We start from the raw sequence: 21464 nt of genomic DNA, 5'->3' as shown, positions 1-21464 counted from the left end.
TCTTCATATAGTCCAGCTTCTTGGATTATTTGCTCAGCATACAGATTGAATAAATGTGGTGAAAGGATACAACCCTGACACACATCTTTCCCGACTGGAAACCATGCAGTATTCCCTGGTTCTGGTTGAACAACTGCCTCTTGATCTATATACAGGTTCCTCATGAGCACAATTAAGTGTTTTGGAGCTCCCATTCTTCACAATGTTATCCGTAATTTGCTATGATCCACACAGTCTAATGCCTTCGCATAGTCAATAAAACACAGGTAAACATCTTTCTAGTAGTCTCTGCTTTCAGCCAAGATCCATCTGACATCAGCAGTGATATCCCTGGTTTCACATCCTCTTCTTAATCCAGCTTTAATTTCTGGCAGTTCCCTGTCGATATACTGTTGCAGCCGCTTTTGAATGATCTTCAGCAAAAATTTACTTGCATGTGATATTAATGGTATTGTTTGATAATTTCCACATTCAGTAGGATCACCTTTCTTGGGACTAGGCAAAAATATGGATCTCTTCCAGTCAGTTGGCCAGGTAGCTGTCTTCCAAATTTCTTTGCATAGATGAGTGAGCACTCCAGTGCTGCATCCATTTGTCAAAACATCTCACTTGGTATTCTGTCAATTCCTGGAGCCCTGTTTTTTGCCAGTGCCTTCAGTGCAGCTTGGACTTCTTCCTTCAGTACCATTGGTTCCTGATTGTATGCTACCTCCTAAAATGGTTGAACATTGACCAATTCTTTTTGCTATAGTGACTGTGTATTGCTTCCATCTTCTTTTAATGCTTCCAGCATTGTTTTTTTCCCAGTAGAATCTTTAAATATTGCAACTCTAGGGCTGAATTTTTTCTTCAGTTCTTTCATCTTAAGAAATGCCAAGTGTGTTCTTCCCTTTTGGTTTTCTACCTCCAGGTCTTTGCACATGTCATTATAATACTTTACTTTGTCTTCTCTAGCCGCCCTTTGAAATCTTCTAGTCAGCTCTTTGACTTCAACATTTATTCCTTTCGCTTTAGCTACTTGATGTTCAAGAGCAAGTTTCAGGGTCTCTTCTGACATCCGTTTCAGTCTTTTCTTTCTTTCCTGTCTTTTTAATGACCTCTTGCTTTCTTCATATATGATGCCCTTGATGTCATTCCACAATTCATCTGGTCTTCCATCATTAGTGTTCAATGTGTCAAATCTATTCTTGAAATGGTCTCTAAATTCAGGTGGGATGTGCTCAAGGTTGTACTTGGCTCTCGTGGACTTGTTCTAATTTTCTTCAGTTTCAGCTTGAACTTGCATGAGCGATTGATGTTCTGTTCCACAGTTGGCCCCTGGCCTTGTTCTAACTGATGATATTGAGCTTTTCCATTGCCTCTTTCCACAGATGTAGTCAATTTGATTCCTGTGTATTCCATCTGGCGAGGTCCACATGTATAGTCACTGTTTGTGTTGTTGAAAAAGGTATTTTCAAAGAAGAGGTGTGCAATCTCCGGCATCATTTCTATCACCAAGGCCCTATTTTCCAACTACCGATCCTTCTTCTTTGTTTCCAGAGTTCCAATTCCAGTCACCAGTAATTATCAGTGCATTCTGATTGCATGTTTGATCAATTTCAGACTTCAGAATTTGGTAAAAAATATTCAGTTTCTTCATCTTTGGCCTGTCACTAGCTGTAAGAGAAATGCAAATCAAAATGACAATGGGATACCATCTCACCCCAACTTTATTGGCACGAATCCAAAAAAAAAAAAAAAAACAGAAAATAACGAATGTTGCAGAGGCTTCAGGGAACTTGGAACTCTTATGCACTGCTGGTGAGAATGTAAAATGGTATAACCATTTTGGAAAATGATATGGCATTTCCTTAAAAAGCTAGAAACAGAAATACCATAGGAAAGGCCACTTTCCAGATAAAGATTAGACAGGACTATAAAACAAAAAATAATACATGTGAGGAATGTGCTTCTTAGTTCAATCAGATATACGAAACCAAATGGGCAGCTGCTGTCCCAAAGCAGGATGAGGAGGACACAGGGAAGCCTGGGTGGAAAGGAGGAGTGTGCTGTCACATTGTGGGAACTGCAACTAATGTCATAAAACAACGTGTATAAATTTTTTAATAGAAATTAACTTAAGCTGTAAACTTTCACCTAAAGCACAGTTAAACAACAACAACAACATAGGATCCAGCAATCCCACTCCTAAGAATATATCCTAGAGAAATAAGAGTCATCACACAAACAGACATATGCATACCCATGTCCATTGCAGCATTATTCACAATAGCAAAAAGATGGAAACAATGTAAGTGCTCATCAACAGATGAATGGATAAACAAGCTATGGTACGTACACACAATGGAGTACTACACAATGATAAAGAAAAACGATGAATCTATGAAACATCTCACAACATGGATGAATCTGGAGGGCATTATGCTGAGTGTAATAAGTCAATCACAAAAGGATAAATACTGTATGAGGCCACTATTATAAAAACTCATGAAAAGGTTTACACACAGAAGGAAACAATCTTTGATGGTTACTAGGGAGGGAAGAGATGGGAAGGGAAAAACACTAACCAGACAATAGATGAGTGGTAACTTGGTAAAGGTAAGACAGTACACAATTCTGGGGAAGTCAGCACAACTTGAGCAAGGCAAAGTCATGGACGCTTCATAGACACATCCAAATTCTCTGAGGGAGCAAATTACCAGGTTGAGGGCTGGAGACCATTGTCTCAGGGAACATGTAGTTCAACCGGCATAACACAGTGTATGAAGAAAATGTTCTACATCTTACTTTGGTGAGTAGTGTCTGGGGTCTTAAAAGCTCGTGAGTGGCCATCTAAGATACTGCACTGGTCCCACCCCGTCTGGAGCAAGGGAGAATGAAGAAAACCAAAGACACGAGGAAAAGATTAATCCAAAGGACTAATGAACCACAACTACCACAGCCCCCACCAGACTGAGTCCAACACAACTAGATGGTGCCCGGCTACCACCACCGACTGCTCTGAGAGGGATCACAATAGAGGGTCCAGGACAGAGCTGGAGAAAAATGTAGAACAAAATTCTAACTCACACAAAAAGACCGGACTTACTGGCCTGACAGAGAGTGGAGAAACCCCAAGAGTATGGCCCCCGGACACATTTTTAACTCAGTGCTGAAGTCACTCCTGAGGTTCACCCTTAAGCCAAAGATTAGAAAGGCCCATAAAACTAAATGGGCACCCCAGCTCAGGGGCAAGGACAAGAAGACAGGAGGGGACAGGAAAGCTGGTAACGGGGAACCCAGTGTTGAGATGGGGAGAGTGTTGACATGTCGTGGAGTCGGCAACCAATGTCACAAAATAATATGTGTATTAATTGTTAAATGAGAAACTAATTTGCTCTGTAAACCTTCATCTAAAGTACAATTAAAAAAATACAGTTTGAACAACATGGAGATGAAAATCACTAAACTTAAACAACATGAGTTTCGTAGCTGGTAGAACAAACTCCACCTATACAAAATAAAACTGTGGCAATTATTCCAATATGGTTATGAGTTCCTGACTCATAGATATGAGTCAAAAAATTTTATAAGCCAGGATTAACTGATTTTTCTGTGGGTAATGAACAATACCAAAATATCTCTGCTTTAATGTTATAAAAATTGATTTCTCTGTACCTTCTGTCTCTCGTGTCAGTTAAAGCGGGAAGATTCCTGGTCCCACCGTGTCAGTCAGGAACCCATGTTACGGAGGTTCTACCATCTTGCAGCTGCACCGTTGAAGCATGCAGTCAGAACAAGAACAGGATAGAGTCAGGGCACAAAAGCATGTGCAAAAAATGTAAAGCGACTCATTTCTATTTTTTGAATGATGGTGTACATACCAAACTTTTCCCTAAGGATGCAAAGAAAAGAGGAAAAAGAAAAAGCCTTGTAGGTATGACTGTGACTCAGTGAAAGATTACATTTGAACAGCACTATCTATTAACTGCTGTGTTCTCACCTGCCTCAGTTGCTGGGTAGCATGACAACAATTAAACTCAACCTGTATTAGTCCATGAAATTCTTCCTCTTCTGTCCTGCCTGGTTATTAACAGATGGACTTGCAAGATTCATAGATATTATGGACTAATTTTTTTTTTTTTCAAGCTGATTATCTCCTCCAGAAGACTGTATTATAAGTGGTCAGGTGCCAAGCCTTTCTGGGTCAGTATTTTATCCTTAGTGACTTGGAAGGCCTGAATATAGGATAGCTAAGAATACAAAAAATTGACATTCTGAGTTCTCAGGCAAACTGTTTGGGGTGATATAATTGTAATTTACATTCTTCTTATTCAGATATTTTTGCCAGAGTACAACTACGGTAGGAATAAAAATGTAGTCACTGGGCACCTACCTGCCCATGCACCAGAAAGTGTTAAAGACTAACCCTCCCCCGGACTCCTGGGGAGTGGCTTCCCATTGTACTCTTAAGTTTCTCTTCAGCTTCCTGTTTTCAATAATTTAACTTTCATTTCTCTGCTTCGTGGACATCAAGCCCCTGGTTTGGTGAGTAAATCTGGACCATCCTGTCCCCGACCCGCCTCCGTTCTTCCACACGGGGTCACAACTTGGCTGCTCGAAACTGAAGGCGTGTGAGGGGCAAAGAGTGGGAAAAAGGTTGATTGTACTTGGCTGAGTTTAATTTAGGGTCCGGAAGCTGCTTTGAATTGAAAAAAATAGAACCAGTTTGCTGGCTTCTTGCAGGGGCTATGAATCTGGGGGAAGGGCAGCCTTTAATGAAGAGGGGTTTGGAAAAGCAAAGGGCCTTGTTTGTTTCCTGGCCCCATTTCTGTTGGGTTGATTCCGACTCATGGTAACCCTATAGGACAGAGTAGAACTGCTCCATAGGGTTTCCAAGCAGCGACTGGTGGATTTGAACTGCCAAACTTTTGGTTAGCAGCCTGTAGCTCTTAACCACTGCACCACCAGGGCTCCTTGTAGGGAGCATTATTTTTCCAGGCTGAAACCATACCCATCTCCTTCCTTTTCTTTTGAAATTCCACTATGCCAAAAGGAGCCAGAATACTCTTTTTGTCAGAGACCAGCAGAAAATCTCTTTCCAGTGAACAAAAATAAAGTGCATGATCTATGAGTGGAGTACTTTTTACCAGGAGGAGGCACAACTTTAACTAAAAGTGTCATATGTTATATAGTGAAAATAAGAAGAAGATGGCAAATGTATAATGAGTGGTGGTTGTGGGTGTAACTTAGCCACAACAGGTCGTTCTGACAAGAGGACATGTAAGGAGAAAGTTGAATGAAGTATAAACATGAGTCATGCAAGTATCAGGCAGTAGATCATTCCATGAAGCGAGAAAAGCAAATGCAAAAACCAATAGACAACAGTGGGTTTGGTGCTTTTAACCCTGAGGATGGTTTTCTGGTGTGGGAAAAAAAAGACAGGGTGGATGAACCTCAGAAACAGTAGGCTAAGTGAAAGAAAGCAGACGCAAAAGACCACATATTATGATTCTATTTTTATGAATTGATCAGACGTTCTATAAAATTTAAATCTATAAAGATGAAAAGGAAGTTAATGATTGGGGCTAGGGGTCAGAATGGGGAATAAACTGCTCATTGGCACTAACTTTGTGTTCTGATGATAGAAATGTTCTGCAGTTGGATTGTGGTGAAGGTTATTCAGCTCCACAAACTTACTAATTGAATTGTATACTTAAATGAGTGCATTTGGTGGGATGTGAATTACAATTTAATGAAGCTCTTTAAAAAAAGAAGAGTGAGTCATATGCATATCAGGGGTTGGATCAATTCCTGCAGAGAGAAGAGAAAGTGCAAAGGCCTGGGGGTAGTGGTGAGTTTAGTGTGTATAACATGAAGCCTGTGTTTTGAGATGGGGAAGAAAAGGCAGATGGGTTACACAAGGCTCTTTTGATCGATAGGGCCTCAGTTTATCCTTCTGTCCAGTGGAAGAAGAGAAAATAGCAATCATTGTCCAGATAAGGGTGGAATTTGTCCTGTGAGATAAACTGAGAGTAAGTGTTTGAAATTATTAGAAGACCTTTCATTCTGTCACTGACCTACTCTTCTCATCTCTTTCTTATGTTTCTTCATTATATTGTTTTATCCTGTCCTAAATCTCTGCACAGTCAGTATCCTTCCAACCCCTGCATTCCTTACACCGCTGACTTGTGTATTCCTAACCCTGTAGGTGTCTGTGAGCAAGAAGAGACTCAGGAGCCAGGACTGGGAGAGGCTAGGAAAGCAGTGCAATGGCTTCAGTCCAGGCAAACATAGAGAAGGAGGTGACCTGCCCCATCTGCCTGGAGCTCCTGACGAAACCCCTGAGCCTGAACTGTGGCCATAGCTTTTGCCAAGCCTGCATCACTGCAAAGAATGTGGAGTTACAGACCGTCATCAGCCCAGGAGGGCAAAAAAGCTGTCCTGTGTGCCATGCCAGCTACCAGCCTGGGAACCTATGGCCTAATCAGCATCTGGCCAAAATAGTGAAGGGATTCAGGGAGGCCAAGTTGAGCCCACAGGAGGGGCAAAAGAGTGATCGCTGTGTGCACCATGGAGAAAAACTCCTGTTGTTCTGTAAAAATGATGAGAAGGTCATTTGCTGGCTTTGTGTGCGGTCTCAGGAGCACTGTGGTCACCAAACATTCCTTGTGGAGGAGGTGGTCAAGGAATGTCAGGTAAGGCTCAGGGTAGAGAAAGACAGGGAAGAAGGTGGCACTCAGAAATCTCTACTTTCTCTCCTTCTTTACTTACCTTTTCACCATAGAATTAAGTCCTGCGATAGCTTCCCATACTCTATGCTTAGATTCCAAGCCCTGGAGAACATTTCTGTGCAATCCTTCCATTTACATAAAGGGTAAGCCTAACTGCAGGCAGTTGGCCAAGAGACGAGAAATATGTTTTGTTTTGTTTTCCTTTTGTTGAATGAGTGGAGAATTGCTTCCCAAGATACGTTCTTATTGACTCCCTGAGCAGAAGAACTGCTAGGGGACATGGTTGATCAGATGTGAGGAAGAATGTCAATGAGAAGAAAGGATTTTTCTTGCTGCAGGATTAATTCTTCCCTAGGACAAAAGAGAATCAGATTACTCTTTTTTTATTATTGTGAACATATACATAACAAAACATATACCACCTCAACAGTTTCTACATGAGTAATTCAATGACATTGATTACATTCTTCAAGTTGTGCCACCATTCTTGCTATCCTTTTCCAAGTCATCCCACCACCATTAACATAAACCCAGTGGAGAATCAGACTCTTAATGAGGAGATAGTGACTTCCACCACTCAGGAATGAAGAATACATTCACCTCCTCAGATTTTTGTCTAAGTCATAGATTCTAATTGCCAGTCTCACAGTTTCTGTAAACTCTGGTCTCTTCTGAGATCAGCCTGATTTCTGCACCAATCTGTCCTCTGTTCAGGTGCTGAGAATGCTCTGGTGTGATTCTGTCTCATAGGAGAAGCTCCAGGAGACTCTCACAAGGCTGAGGAAGGAGCAGCAGGAAGCTGAGAAGTTGGAAGCTCAGATTATTGAAGAGAGAGCTTCTTGGAAGGCAAGAGGAACTCTTCCTGAGGGAGTTCTGAGACATGACTCTGGGCAGCAACTTGGGTTCTAGTCAAATGGAGGCTCCTTCCTCTTTACTATTTTAGAATTAATGAGTACAGAAGCTGTTTGATCAGTCATTCATCCTTTCCATGTTGGAGGTGGGGGGCTGGAAAGTGGACATACCACAAGTGAAATAAAATATTTGGAGATGAAGACTATGAGGGAAACAATTGTAAAAATGGCTTATGAATCTTGCATCCCATTCCTGTTGTCAGGTTTGAGGCTCTGATATGTGCAGGGAAGATGTCGGGCAAAGGTCCAGGGTTCCCAGCTTTGGGATCAAACATGGGGTTTGGGGAGGAGTGTTTTAATACATTGATTGGCATGAGTGTCCGTGACAGGTATCTGCAATTTAAGCCTCAGCGAAGTATTACATTTTGGCTCTGAGTGTGCCTTGATAAAGCAGACCTGAGGATGGTGTTTTGGAATGAGCTCAAGAGAAAATAGTAGAAACAAACAGCTTCCCCTGGAATTGCTCTCTGGCTTTCACATACCCTCCTAGTGAGAACTCCCTGAAGAAAACGGTTCTTGTTCTGGCTCCCAGCACCTTGCAAAGTAGATCTTCAGCCAGACTGACTGCCTCTTTCTCTTCCCTGTTTCCAAAGCATCAGACACAGACTGAGAGACAAAGGATTCTGGCAGGTTTTAATGACTTGCATGCCATCCTGGACAATGATAAGAAGAGGGAGCTGCAGAAGCTGGAGGAAGAAGAGGTGAATGTTCTGGATAATCTGGCAGAGGTTAAATACCAGCTGATCCAGCAGTACCAGGATCTGAGCGATCTCATCTCAGATGTGGAGCATAGGATGCAGTGGTCATCAGTAGATACGATGCAGGTAAGACTTGGAATGGAGCCCCTACATGTGAGATTCGAGAAAAACAAAGAGACTAAGTTTCCTTCCTTTCTGGGTCATTGGGCTTTCTTCCTGGTGGTGGCATTAAGAAATTCCTTTCGCCCTGCAGTGTCCTTCATTGCCATTCATTTCAGGTGTGATGGAGATAATTCAGTGTATGAATGGCAAGGGAAAGTGCCCGTTATTATTAATTTATGAAAGGCAGTGTAAAAATTTGATCCTGGAGTTTCATTGTATCCATACCTCATATGGATTTATTCTATTTGCTGCCGTTATCTGTAACCTAGTGCTGAACGTTTTTCAGACATGTCTTTACTAGGTTTAGTCACAGGCAAACACATGCACATTTGTTTTTGGAATTTTTTAAAATAAAAACATAACTTCTTTGATAACTGTGGGACAAAGAACTCAATTTGACCTTTTGTATATGGTTTCTGAAAGTAGCTCGAGCACTTAAGGTGCTCTTTGTCTTTCTAAAATAGCCAGGCTACACTTGTTGCAATTTGTAAAGTCAATTCCTACTCATAGTGACCCCCTGTGACAGAGTAAAATTGCCCATAGGGTTTTCTAGGCTGTAATCTTTATGGGTCCAAAGTATGTGAGATGAAGTCTTGCAATCTTCACTCTTGAGGACCATTCTGGCTGTGCTTCCTCCAAGACAAATTTGTTCATTCTTCTGGCAGTCCATGGGGTATTCAATATTCTTAACCAACACCATAATCCAAAGGCATCAATTCTTCTTTGGTCTTCCTTATTCATTGTCCAGCTTTCACATGCATATGAAGGTGACTGAAAATACCATGGCTTTAGTCAGGACCACCTTTGTCCTCAAAGTGACATCTTTGCTTTTAACACTTCAAAGAGATTGTTTTTTTCAGTCACGTGAAATTAGATATTATATTTTCAAATATCTTTTACTTACTGTCAGTCTGAAGCCCACCACATGAATCTGTCCTTCTAGTTTGGCTCGCTGCCAATGGGTCAAAACAATTTTTTTTTAATTGTACTTTAGATGAAGGTTTACAGAACAAATAGTTTCTCATTGAACAGTTAGTACACATATTGTTTTATGACAATGGTTAACAACCCCACGACATGTCAACACTTTCCCTTCTCAACCTTGGGTTCCCTATTACCAGCTTTCCTGTCCCCTCCTGCCTTCTAGTCCTTTTCCCTGGATTGTTGTGCCCCATTAGTCTCGCTGTGTTCTGTGGGGCTGTCTCATCTTTGGCTGAACAGTGAACCTCGGGAGTGACTTCATTACTGAGCTAAAACGGTGTCCGGGAGCCATACTCTTGGGGTTTCTCCAGTCTCTGTCAGGTCAGTAAGTCTGGTCTTTTTTTGTAACTTAGAATTTTGTTTTACGTTTTTCTCCAGCTCTGTCCAGGACCCTCTGTTGTGATCCCTTTCAGAGCAGTCAGTGGTGATAGCTGGGCACCGTCTGGTTGTGTTGGACTCAGTCTGGTGGAGGCACTGGTAGTTGTGGTCCATTAGTCCTTTGGACTGATCTTTCCCTTGTATCTTGTTTTCTTCATTCTCCCTTGCTGCTGAAGGGGTGAGACCAGTGGAGTATCTTAGATAGCTGCTCACAGGCTTTTAAGACCCCAGATGCTGCTCACCAAGGTAGAATGTAGAATATTTTTCTTTATAAACTGTGTTATGCCAGTTGAGCTAGATGTTCCCAGAGACCATGGTCCCCACAGCCCTCTGCCCAGCAATTTGGTCCCTCAGGGAGTTGAATGTGTCTATGGAGCTTCCATGACCTTTCCTTGTACCAGTTGTGCTGGCTTCCCCAATATTGTGTACTGTCTTACCCTTCACCAAACTTACCACTTATCTATGGTCTAGTATTTCCACCCCTGCCCCGACACCGCCTATCCCTCGTAACCAACAAAGATTGTTTTTCGTGTGTGTGTAAATCTTTTCATGAGTTTTTACAGTAGTGGTCTCATACAATATTTGTCCTTTTGTAATTGACTTATTTCACTCAGCATAATGTCCTCCAGTTTCATCCATGTTATGAGATACTTCACAGATTCATCATTGTTCTTTATCATTGCATAATACTCCATTGTGTGTATGTACCGTAGTTTGTTTATCCATTCATCTGTTGATTGGCATCTAGGTTGTTTCCATATTTTTGCTATGGTGAACAGTGCTGCAATGAATATGGCATGCATATGTCTATTCGTGTGACGGCTCTTATTTCTCTAGGATATATTCCTAGGAGTGGGATTGCTGGATCTTATGGTATTTCTATTTCTAGCTTTCTAAGGAAGCGCCATATCATTTTCCAAAATGGTTGTATCATTTTGCATTCCCACCAGCAGTGCATAAGAGTTCTGATCTCCGCGCAGTCTCTCCAACATTTGTTATTTCCAGTGTTTTTGATTCGTGCCAGTAATGCCGGGACGAGATGGTATCTTTGATTTGCATTTCTCTAATGGCTAGTGATCAAAGCATTTCCTCAAGTGTCAGTTGGCTGCTTGAATGTCATCTTTGGTGAACTGTCTGTTCATTTCTTTTCCCCTTTCTTTAATTGGATTATTTATCTTTTTGTTGTAGAGGTGTTGGATATTCTTGTAGATTTTAGAGATTAGACCTTTGTCTGACTTGTAATATCCAAAAAATTTTTCCTTGTCTGCAGGTTCTCTTTTTACTCTTTTGGTGAAGTCTTTTGATGAGCATAAGTGTTTAATTTTTAGAAGAGCTCAGTTATCTACCTTATCTTCTGCAGTTTGTGTGTTGTTGGTTATGGTTTGTATCCTGTTAATGCTGTGTATTAGGGCCTCTAGCTTTGATCCTATTTTTTCTTCTATGAACTTTATAGTTTTTGGCTTTATATTTAGGTCTTTGATCCATTTTGAATTAGTTTTTGAATATAGTGTGAGGTATGGGTCCTGTTTCATTTTTTTGCAGATGGACATCCAGTTTTTCCAGCACCATTTGTTAAAAAGATTGCCTGTTCCCCGTCTGATGGACTTTGGGCCCTTGTTGAAGACCAGGTGACCATAGGTGGGTGGTTAAAGAGGTCTTTTGCAGCAGATTTGTCCAATGCAATATGTCATTTGATTTCTTGACTGCTGTTTTCATGGGTGTTGATCGTGGACCCAAGTGAAATGAAATCCTTGGAGAGGGACACCATACTTGGTAAAGTAGAGGGTCAGCAAAAAAAGAGGAAGATCCTCAACAAGATGGCTACAACAATGGGCTGGAACATAGCAGTGATTGTGAGGATAGCACAGGACCAGGCAGTGTTTCATTGTGTTGTACATAGGGTCACTATGAGTTGCAACCAACTCAATGGCACCTAACAATAATAACAACAATCTTTCTGGGAACAGATTGCTGGGTGAGTTCAAACCTCCAAATTTTGAGTTAGCAGCCAAGCTCTTAACTGGTGCTACCAGGGCTCCTTAGGCTACACTTAAACATGTGTAAGTAAGTAGGGGGCTACACAAGCCCCACTCTGGCACCAGGCCTCATATTCACTGATTGGATTGATCATAACTATGCTTTAAGGTGCTAGTCATGCATATGAATGATGTCCCAATGACTAAAGCACTCTGAAACTTGGAGCTTCCTCTTTTTAGGCTTGTGGGATTGGTGAGAACACCATGCAAGGGAGAGGGTGTGGCACATCCCTGGCGACAATGGAAGCCTTGTGTTATGACCTCTCCCAGACCTTTCCAGATGCGCCTCTTTGCTTGTATCCTTAGTTAAAATAAATGGGCAACTGTAAGTATAGTTAATAGTTGTTGTGTGCCATTGAATCAATCTGACTCATAGCAACCCTGTAGGTCAGAGTAGAACTACCCCATAGGGTTTCCAAGGCTGTAATCTTTACTGAAGTAGACTGCCACATCTTTCTCCAGTGGAGCAGCTGGTGGGTTTGAACCCCTGACCTTTCAGTTAGCAGCTGAGTGCTTAATCACTGCACCACCAGGCCCCCCTTAAGTAATAGTTTTCTGTGAATTTTGTGAGCCATTCTAGAGAATGAATGAACCCACAGGGGGCGATGAGCCAGCAGGGGCTAGCAAGACAGAGTTGATTTGTCTAGACCCAGCTCTGGGTGACTGATTGTCTTAGTTGTCTAGTGCTGCTACAAAGAAGTGCTACAAGTGGATGGCTTCAACAAAGAGAAATTTATTCTTTCACAGTCTAGTAGGTTACAAGTCCAAATTCAGGGCGTCAGGCTTTCTCTGTCGGCTGTGGAGGAAGGTCCTTGTCATCAGTCTTCCCTTGGTCTGGGAGCATCTCAGTGCAGGAACCTCAGTTCCATAAGACACACTCTGCTCCTAGCATTGCTTTCTTGGTGGTATGAGGTCCCCAACTCTCTGCTTGCTTCCCTTTCCTTCTATCTCTTATAACACACTCCAGGGAAACCCCCTTTACATTGGATCAGGGATGTGACCTTAGTAAGGGTGTTACAGTCCTGCCCTAATCCTCTTTAACATAAAGTTGCAATCACAAAATGGAGGACAACCACACAATATTGGGAATCATGGCCCAGCCAAATTGATACACACATTTTTGGGGGGATATAATTCAATCCATGACATTGATAGTCAGGGAAAATCTGCATGGGCAGTCGGTGAAGAAGGATAGAGGCCTTCTAGCTTGTGACCTAATCCCAGGGTACTAGAGAGAGGAGGTGGAGGGGACCGGGGAGGCAGTCAATTGCTCTGAAGTGCAGGGAGTTGTGCAGATGGCTAGTCTCTGATGACTTGGCTTCAGGTGGCCGGGAGTGTTTTGACCTGGCTCAGGGTGGCCGACTGAGGATAAAGTTTGATCTAACTCTGGTGTTTAGGATCAGAGAGAGGAAGTGCCATGAAAGTGGCTGGCTATAAGGAATGGAAATGTGGTAAAGTGAAACCTGGATCTATTTCCAGCTGGAATCCTTGCTATGCAGTTAGTGATAAAGGTAGGGCTTGCTGACCTTGCCTCATTTTTAGTGCAGTCATCACAATAATATGATTTTATATATATACATATTATAATAAAACTTCTCACATATATAATAATATGTTTAATTTGAAATTTAATTTTAAATGTTTAATTTTTTCCCTCTGAGGAGTGGCAAATGTGAGGCTAGGCTGTATAATACCTGAACAAGGGATTTGTATGTATACAGATATGCGTGTGTGTGTGTGTGTGTGTGTGTGTGTGTGTGTTCATGTGTTTGTGTTGGCTGGGGAAGGATGTACGGACAAACCTATAAAACTTAATGGAGGAACTGGACAGTGTGAAAGTTAAAATACTTTTTTTTTCTTGGCGTTAATATTATGACTATGATTTGCAGTCATGAAATATGTTTGGAAATTCAGGAAATTTTAGATTTTCTTTGCTTCACTTTTGCCGTTCTTTGTTCTTTCTATTGCTAATTGAACAATAATTTCATTTCCTTCCGATGGATCTTTTCCTTAGCTTTTTTTTTAAAACATATTTTTTGAAGTATAGTTTACATACCTTAAAATCCACCCATTGTAAGTGTACAATTGAAAGATTCTTAGTAAATGTATTGAGTTATTAAACCATGAACAAATTCTTCTTTAGAATATTTCCATCACTTCAGAAACATTCCTCATGCCCATTTGCAATCAATACTTGATCCCACCCCTATCATCTGGTAACTGCTCAGCTGTTTTCTGTCCCTGTAGATTTGCCATCTGTCTTAGTCATCTAGTGCTGCCATAATAGAAATACCACAAGTGGATGGCTTTAACAAAGAGAAATTTATTTCTTCATAGTAAAATAGGCTAAAATCCAAATTCAGGGCATCAGCTCCAGGGGAAGTCTTTCTCTCTCTGTTGGCCTTCTCATCAATGTTCCCCCAGACTAGGAGCTTCTCCATGCAGGGACCCTGGGTTCAAAGGACACACTCTGCTCCTGGCACTGCTTTCTTGGTGGTATGAGGTCCCCAATTCTCTGCTTGCTTCCCTTTCCTCTTATCTCTTGAGAGAGAAAAGGTGGTGCAGGCCACACCCCAGGGACACTCCCTTTACATTGGATCAGGGATGTGACCTTAGTAAGGGTGTTATACAATCCCATCCTAATCCTCTTTAACATAAAATTACAATCACAAAATGGAGGACAACCACACAATACTGGGAATCATGGCCCAGCCAAACTGATGCATGCATTTTTGGGGGGACATAATTCAACCCATGACACCGTCTCTGGACTTTTTAGTTTAAACACGTAGTCCTTTGCATCTGGATTTCATTTAGCATATTTTGAGGTTTATTCATATCGTAGCATGTATCAGCAGTTTGTTCCTTTTATTGCTAAGTACCATTCCATTATTTGGATATATCACATTATGGCAAATAGATTTTCCCTTTATATGCCTATAGAATAAAGGAAGCACAATGAATTAAAACGTTAATCTTCTGGGGAACCATATGCATTTCAAAAAATAAAGAGTTGGAATCTTTCCTTTTAAATATATCCCATCTCCAGATACTTGAAGCATCTTCCTATACTTCTGAGGGCCAAAGCTGTTTTTGTATGTTTAGTTTTTTTTAGGGGAGATAACATACTCACATGAGTTCTCTGGGATGTTCTGCCTGAGATTTATCCTTACATTTTACCCCTTACACTGTGACCATCTATCTGTTCCCACCATATCAAGGGGTGGTGGATGTTTGATGAAGAAGGTGGATAAAACATTGTAAGATGGAGTGCCTTTCACTCCATCTAGGGTTGCCAGATAAAGGGTGCACAGTTAAATTTGAATTTCAAATTCAACAACACATACTTTTTCAGCACAATGGTATCTTAAATATCGCAGGGGTCGTGTTGTTGTTGTTAGTTGCCACTGAATCATCTCTGACTCCAGGGATCATACTCACACTTAAAAAAAAAAAAATTGTTCTTTAACTAAAATTCAAATTTAACTAGTCATTTGGTATTTTATTTGCAGAATATTGCAAACCTATCTTTGATTCATGTTTTCCCTCTTCTCCCCAGGATGTGATTGACATCGTGAAAAGGTATGTGTGGGAGACCAGGGATGATCCTTTTTGTGTGAAGAGAGGATTGTAGCCATGAGATCTACCTTGGGATCAATTAGAATTAAAAAAATAAAATAAAATCACAGGGCTAGAAAATTTGAGTACTGCATTGTCTCAAATTCCTGATCACAGATGAGGATTTCCGACGGTAGGAATTTTGGGTGATGGAGGTCACAGAGTTAGGTCCAAGAGGGATGTTCGGGATAAGAGTTTGCTTTATCAGAGCCCCATCACTACACTGATTTCACTCACATCTCTATCTCTTCTCACCTCTGGTTTCCATATTTCATAGGTGCTTGTCTTATCACAAGAAGGGTTCTGTCCTCTTTATCTGCCAGGGCCCCAAATTGTCCAAAAGGACTATTATATCTCTGAGGATGGAAGAAAGGAAGTCTTTCTAGGTGTTTTCTTTAGATTTCAGAAAATACACTAAAGTCTTGGGGAATAGTGGCTTTGGCACTGGTGCCAATAATTAATAATTTCTTATTCACACACTTAAGCATCTCATAAGAAAAATGATATTCTTGTGTCTAAAGTTGCTCACCTACCTGACCAATATCAAGGTTTTCCCAAAAACATGAAATTCAGAGATGAGGCATTGATGGTTCAATGGTAGAATTCTTTCCTCCCATTTGTGATCCCTGGGTTTGATGCCCGACCAATGAACCTTATGTGCAGCCACCACTTGTCTGTCAGTGGAGGCGTGCATGTTGCTATGATGCTGGGCAGGTTTCAGAGGAGCTTTCAGACTAAGACAGACTAGGAAGAAAGGCCTAGTAGTCTAATCCCAAAACTCAGTCGATGAAAACCCTATGGATCACAATGGTCTGATCTGCAACCAATCATGGGGATGGTGCAGCACCAGGCAGGGTTTTGTTTCATTGTGCACGGGGTCACTATGAATTGGAGCCAACTCACTGGCAACTAACAACAACAATTAACTTGGTGGTCATAATTTCTCCTTTCCCAAATGTTTGCAATTGTTCCTCAGAGAATTTGAAACATCAGATGTTATTCTCTGGGCCTCCCTGTTGGAGTAACAGGCTCTGGAGACCCATGAGCCTTTCAATATAGGAACCTCAAACTTGATATTTCTCAACTTCCCTGTAGCCAGATTCTTTAGCCTCCCTACTGACCATCTGCCTGGGGACCCACATCTCTGGACTCTCCCTGGTGGGCCTACTGAAATGGCAACCTCTTTCGCGCATATCCTATAACTTTTTTAGAGGCATCAAATACCTTTTACAGACACTATTATTTCACCTAATTTTATACTATTTTTAAGAGGTAGGGAGTAGGGGGTTAGTTGTTCCACTTTAGAAGAAGGAAAGTGAGCTTCTTTGAAGTGAAGACCTTCCCACGGTCACACAGAGGGTAAGTGGGAGGGTAGACATGAGCACAAGTCTTTTGGCTCTAGTGTCAGTAGTCTCCCCTTTCCCTTTCTCTGGCTCCTCAGGGAAAATGGTTAAAGTGCATCGGTAGGGTGAAAAGTGAGGGAGGCAGTGGTGCTGCAGAGACACAAAGTCAGAGGAGTTGGGGATTGATTTTTGTCATCCCTAGGAGTGAGAGCTGGACCCTGAAGAAGCCAACAATTGTTTCCAAGAAACTGAAGAATGTGTGCCGAGTGCCAGATCTGAAGGAAATTCTGCAAGTATTTAGAGGTGAGGAGAACTGGGGTAAAGGTTTAGTGTGGGATTTTTGTGATGTCAGGGGCTACATGGGGGAAAGAGTACAGTTTCTAGGAGAGGATAGAGGAGGGGAAGAAGGCTAGAGAAGGAGGTAAATCCTATACCGAAGAAGATGTGGTCATATCAAAGGGTGAATGGCCAGGTGACTGATTCATCCTCTCATTCACCAGTTCCCAGCCTCACATTACTCCCCTCCTTTGCCCTACTCTAGACAGGAAATAGGTATCAGCACCAACTCCTGTGCTTCTAATCAACATCATTGAAACTTTTGTCATTTCAGAGCTGACAGATGTCCAGTGCTACTGGGGTAAGAAGTTACAGGGTCTTCAAATCACCATGTTCTTATCCCCTTTGAGAAGTTGTGGTTACAATTAGGTACCATGATCTGAGCCCCATGTGTTCTTCCCCACACATGCATATCCCCAAACATACATTTTTAAGTGTTCTACCTCTCTGTGAGCCACCAACACAAGTTCCTCCCAGTTAATTCCAAGTATCCCTCCTCATGACTCATCTACCCCGTGTCTTTCACCTGATGCTGTAATTTTTCCTACAGTGGATGTGACACTGAATCAAGTCAACACTTCTTCGAATGTTGTCATTTCTGCGGATCAGAGACAAGTGGCAGTTCTGCGCATTCCCAACTTTAGAAATTCAGATCAGCATGATTTTTCTGCTTTTGATGTCTTGGGCTGCCAATATTTCTCCTCAGGGAAACATTACTGGGAGGTAGATGTGTCCAGGAAGACAGCCTGGATCCTGGGGGTATACTGTAGAGCAAAAGACCCCCATGAAAGATGGGCTTCTGTGTTTGCTTTTGGCTTAAATGTAAGTAGTCAAAATGTTTTCTCCAGATACAGACCTCAATATGGCTACTGGGTTATAGGGTTACAGAATCAATTTGAATATAATGCCTTTGAGAACTCTTCCACCTCAAATCCCCAGGTTTTGACTCTCTTCATGGCTGTGCCTCCTCGTAGGATTGGGGTTTTCCTAGACTATGAGGCAGGCACTGTGTCATTTTTTAATGTCACAAACCAAGGGTCACTCATCTACAAGTTCTCTCAGTGTTGCTTTTCTCAGTGTGTTTGTCCATATTTCAATCCTTGTAAGTGCCCAGCCCCCATGACCTTGTGCCCACCAAGCTCCTGAACCTTCTTATTCCGTCACACACTTCTGCATAGTGTCTTGTTCAGGGGCTCAGCTCCTGCACCTGAGCTCATCTCCAGCATTCTGACTGTCTCTTCCTTTCTTTCCCTTTCTTTTCTATAGAATGTCTTTTACTCTTCCATAGCATGTAAAGATGCCTTGTATCTTATTCTTCCTAATATCTTGTTCCTGATATCATTAGGAGAGAATGCTCATTTGTCATATTTCTAAGAGAAAGACATCTAATCCCTCCTATAGAAAGAGCAGTATTTCTGTTAATTTCTCTGCCACCTCTTTTCTGCCTCATTCCCTCTGCCACTTAACAGAATTGACAAAGCAAAACCTGTCAACTTTTGTTCATATTATCTAGGACAGTACATCTGTCACTAAATAATGAACGCTTCAGAGAGTGGAGGTTTACCAGTGACGCTTCATATTCATCAGGGAATTAAATAGGAAGCACACAAATAATATGTTTACCAAGAGTGGATTTTTGGTGCCGACGTCCAAATCTGGTCTCTCCACTTACAATAACTTTGAGTAAGTTACTTAACATCTCTTGTTCTCATTTTCCTAAAATAAAATTTTGTATTAAGAATTATGCCTAATAATTAGGATCACTTTAAGAAAGCTAAATTTTATTAAATGTAAATCACTTATCTAAGAGTCTTGTTTATAAGAATAAACATTTGCTCTCATTATTCTGAAAAAAATGTAAGCTGTCCCAATGTCCTGGGGAACAAGTATTTTCACTTCAAGAGAACAATATTCGGCTCTATGAAGTCTAATTTTCCAGGTCCTATAATGAAAAACCCTGCTGCAGATAGTATGAGTTTCCATGCTCTGTCCAATAGTTTGGGTCCTGATTAGGCTCAGCAGTTCTTATGAGGGATAGCCTTTTGCTGCTTAGGCCTTTTCCTTGAGGTGAAACATTTGAGTATACCACTCCATTTAGCACCCCATGCACTTTTATTCTTTTCTATCACTTTTAAACTCAGAATGAGGAATAGACCTACTTAGGATAGCAAAGGCAAACTGTTCTTAGAGAAGTATGCATTATAAACTAGGGCAGGCTCTAGAACTGCACAGAGCCCACATCAGGATTTGCACAATTGCAGAGAAAGGGGTAGTATCTTGGCCATTCTGGATGAAAATGAAAGTACCTGGCTTGGAGTTGACATATAGTAAAGCTTGCAAGAGCCGGAATCTCTGTCAGAGAAGGAAAACGCAGATATTTTCCACTAAAACGAGCAATAGAAAAGTAGTAAGACTGCATCCTGTCAAGGCAGAAAACTTGTGAGACCTGGAAAAACAAGGCAATTCCTTCGAGTTCCAGCTCTTACAGATTTCACTGTATATATATACGCACACGCACATATATGCATATATACACACAGATAGGTATATATAATATATAATCATGAGTATAAACCTAGCACATACATAAACATTATTCCAGGTAACTTTTACAAGTATAAGAAAGAAAATTTATAACAGGAGGCTAAACTAAACCAAAACCAAACCCACCGCCATCAAGTCGATTCTGACTCACAGTGACCCCATAGAGTTTCCAAGGCTATAAATCTTTATGAAAGTAGACTGCCATATTTTCCTCCCGTGCAGGAGTTTATAAACTGAGCTTTTCCCCATGGTCCCAAGGCTAATAATGAGTGGTAGAGGCAGTGTTAGTACCAGGTCCATGTTGTCTGCACCACACCTCCAGGGAGAAGGCAGCAGCCTGATTCCTAAGGATGTGGGACGGAAGTGAGAGCCCAGGAGATGCTGATCTGCAGGAGGAACCTGGAGCATCTTAGGGAAAATCTTAGCTGCCATAAGATGTAGACTGACATGCTGAAATCATGAAGCCATAAAGGACGCAGGAGTAGATAACCAAATCATGATAATGATTTGTTAACTCACTTCATTAAAAACTAACCAACAAAAACCCCATTACGGTGGTGTCAATTCTGACTCATGACAACCCCATGTGATACAGAGGATAACTACTCCATAGGGTTTTCTTGGCTATAACCTTTACAGAAGCAGATCGCTGGGGCCTTCTTCCATGGAGCTGCTGGGTGGATTTGAACCACCAACCTTTAGGTTAGTAGTCAAGTGCAAACTGCTCGCGCCACGCAGGGCCAAGCCACTTTATTACCAGGATGCCATTGCAGTTGACATGAATAAAACGTTGCCTCACTTTAGAGTGTGAACTTTGTAATTGGATGGTTAAAATCCTGGACTCTGAAAGCAGATCAAATTTTGTTTAATTATGATACAGCACTTGACGGTTAAAGCACTTGACTGCTAACCAGCGGGTCCGTGGGAGAAAGATATGGCAATCTGCTTCTGTAGAGATTTACAGCCTTGGAAACCCTGTGGGGTCACTATCAGTCAGAATCGACTCCACAGCACTGGGTTTGGTTTTCATTTTTTTTTTTTTTTTTTTTGTATTACGTAGCCACTTAGTGGCCCTTATCAAATCAACTACTTTCTTTGGGATCGGGTTTCTTATTTGTAAAATAGATAAAAATAGTAAAACTTACCTGATGGAGATATTGTGGAAATTAAATAATAGAATGTTTGTAATAACTTCTACCATTTCCTAACACATAAGCACTGATGCAGATTGGTGTCTATTTTTTTTCTTGGCTTCTTTTCTCTTACTTGAAATAAATGATTTTAAGAAGACACATTAATTTACTTTAAAAAAATAAAAATTAATTTCCTTTACCTTTGCTTTGTTTCAAGAAATAGAATAATTTGATTATGTAATCATGGATTTAAAAGTCTGACTATAAAATAAAATATTACATAATTGTAAAAATATTTGTTCTCATCTTCTTCATAGCCAGCTAGTCATATTTTACAAATAAGTCTGATTTTACAAATCCTTGGGGCAAAGTAAGAATTAATGTGGTTAGAGTGTGGTGGTGTAAATGGGTTAAACACCAGGCATGAAGGAAACTATCTGTAGAAGCTTTAGGAAGAAAAAGAAGATTTGAAAACTTGTTGGTTAAAATTTGTCAGAAGAGTTTATGTAAATGTTAGCAATACCAGAACAATAGCAGAATTATTATGTACCGTAGAAATTATGTTCTATAACAACAATAAACAGAAGCAGGAGTGTCTCAGTAGGTTCAAT

General features: G+C 41.1%; 1 protein-coding gene across 4 annotated transcripts; it reads left to right on the top strand.

The window, feature by feature from the left end:
- The first annotated feature begins 4499 nt into the window (after positions 1-4499).
- Positions 4500-21146, top strand: LOC101353205 (E3 ubiquitin-protein ligase TRIM22). 4 transcript variants are annotated; one of them, XM_023743010.1, is made up of 9 exons: positions 4509-4527; positions 5922-6014; positions 6191-6677; positions 7464-7559; positions 8218-8448; positions 15439-15461; positions 17043-17143; positions 17451-17477; positions 17727-21146. In XM_023743010.1, the coding sequence occupies exons 3-9, from the start codon at positions 6252-6254 to the stop codon at positions 18320-18322; spliced, it is 1500 nt and encodes a 499-aa protein (XP_023598778.1). In that variant the 5' UTR covers positions 4509-4527; positions 5922-6014; positions 6191-6251; the 3' UTR covers positions 18323-21146. The 4 variants fall into 4 exon arrangements, with proteins under 4 accessions (XP_004389129.1, XP_023598778.1, XP_023598779.1 ...); XM_004389072.2 differs by lacking the exon at positions 5922-6014 and having other exon boundaries at positions 4500-4527; XM_023743011.1 differs by lacking the exon at positions 4509-4527 and having other exon boundaries at positions 4885-6014.
- Positions 21147-21464: the final 318 nt, after the last annotated feature.

This window comes from Trichechus manatus, unplaced genomic scaffold (assembly GCF_000243295.1).
Source record: "Trichechus manatus latirostris isolate Lorelei unplaced genomic scaffold, TriManLat1.0 scaffold00232, whole genome shotgun sequence".
NCBI lineage: Eukaryota > Metazoa > Chordata > Mammalia > Sirenia > Trichechidae > Trichechus > Trichechus manatus.
Note: the sequence above shows the minus strand (reverse complement) of the source record. Positions and strands in the feature narration are given on the sequence as shown.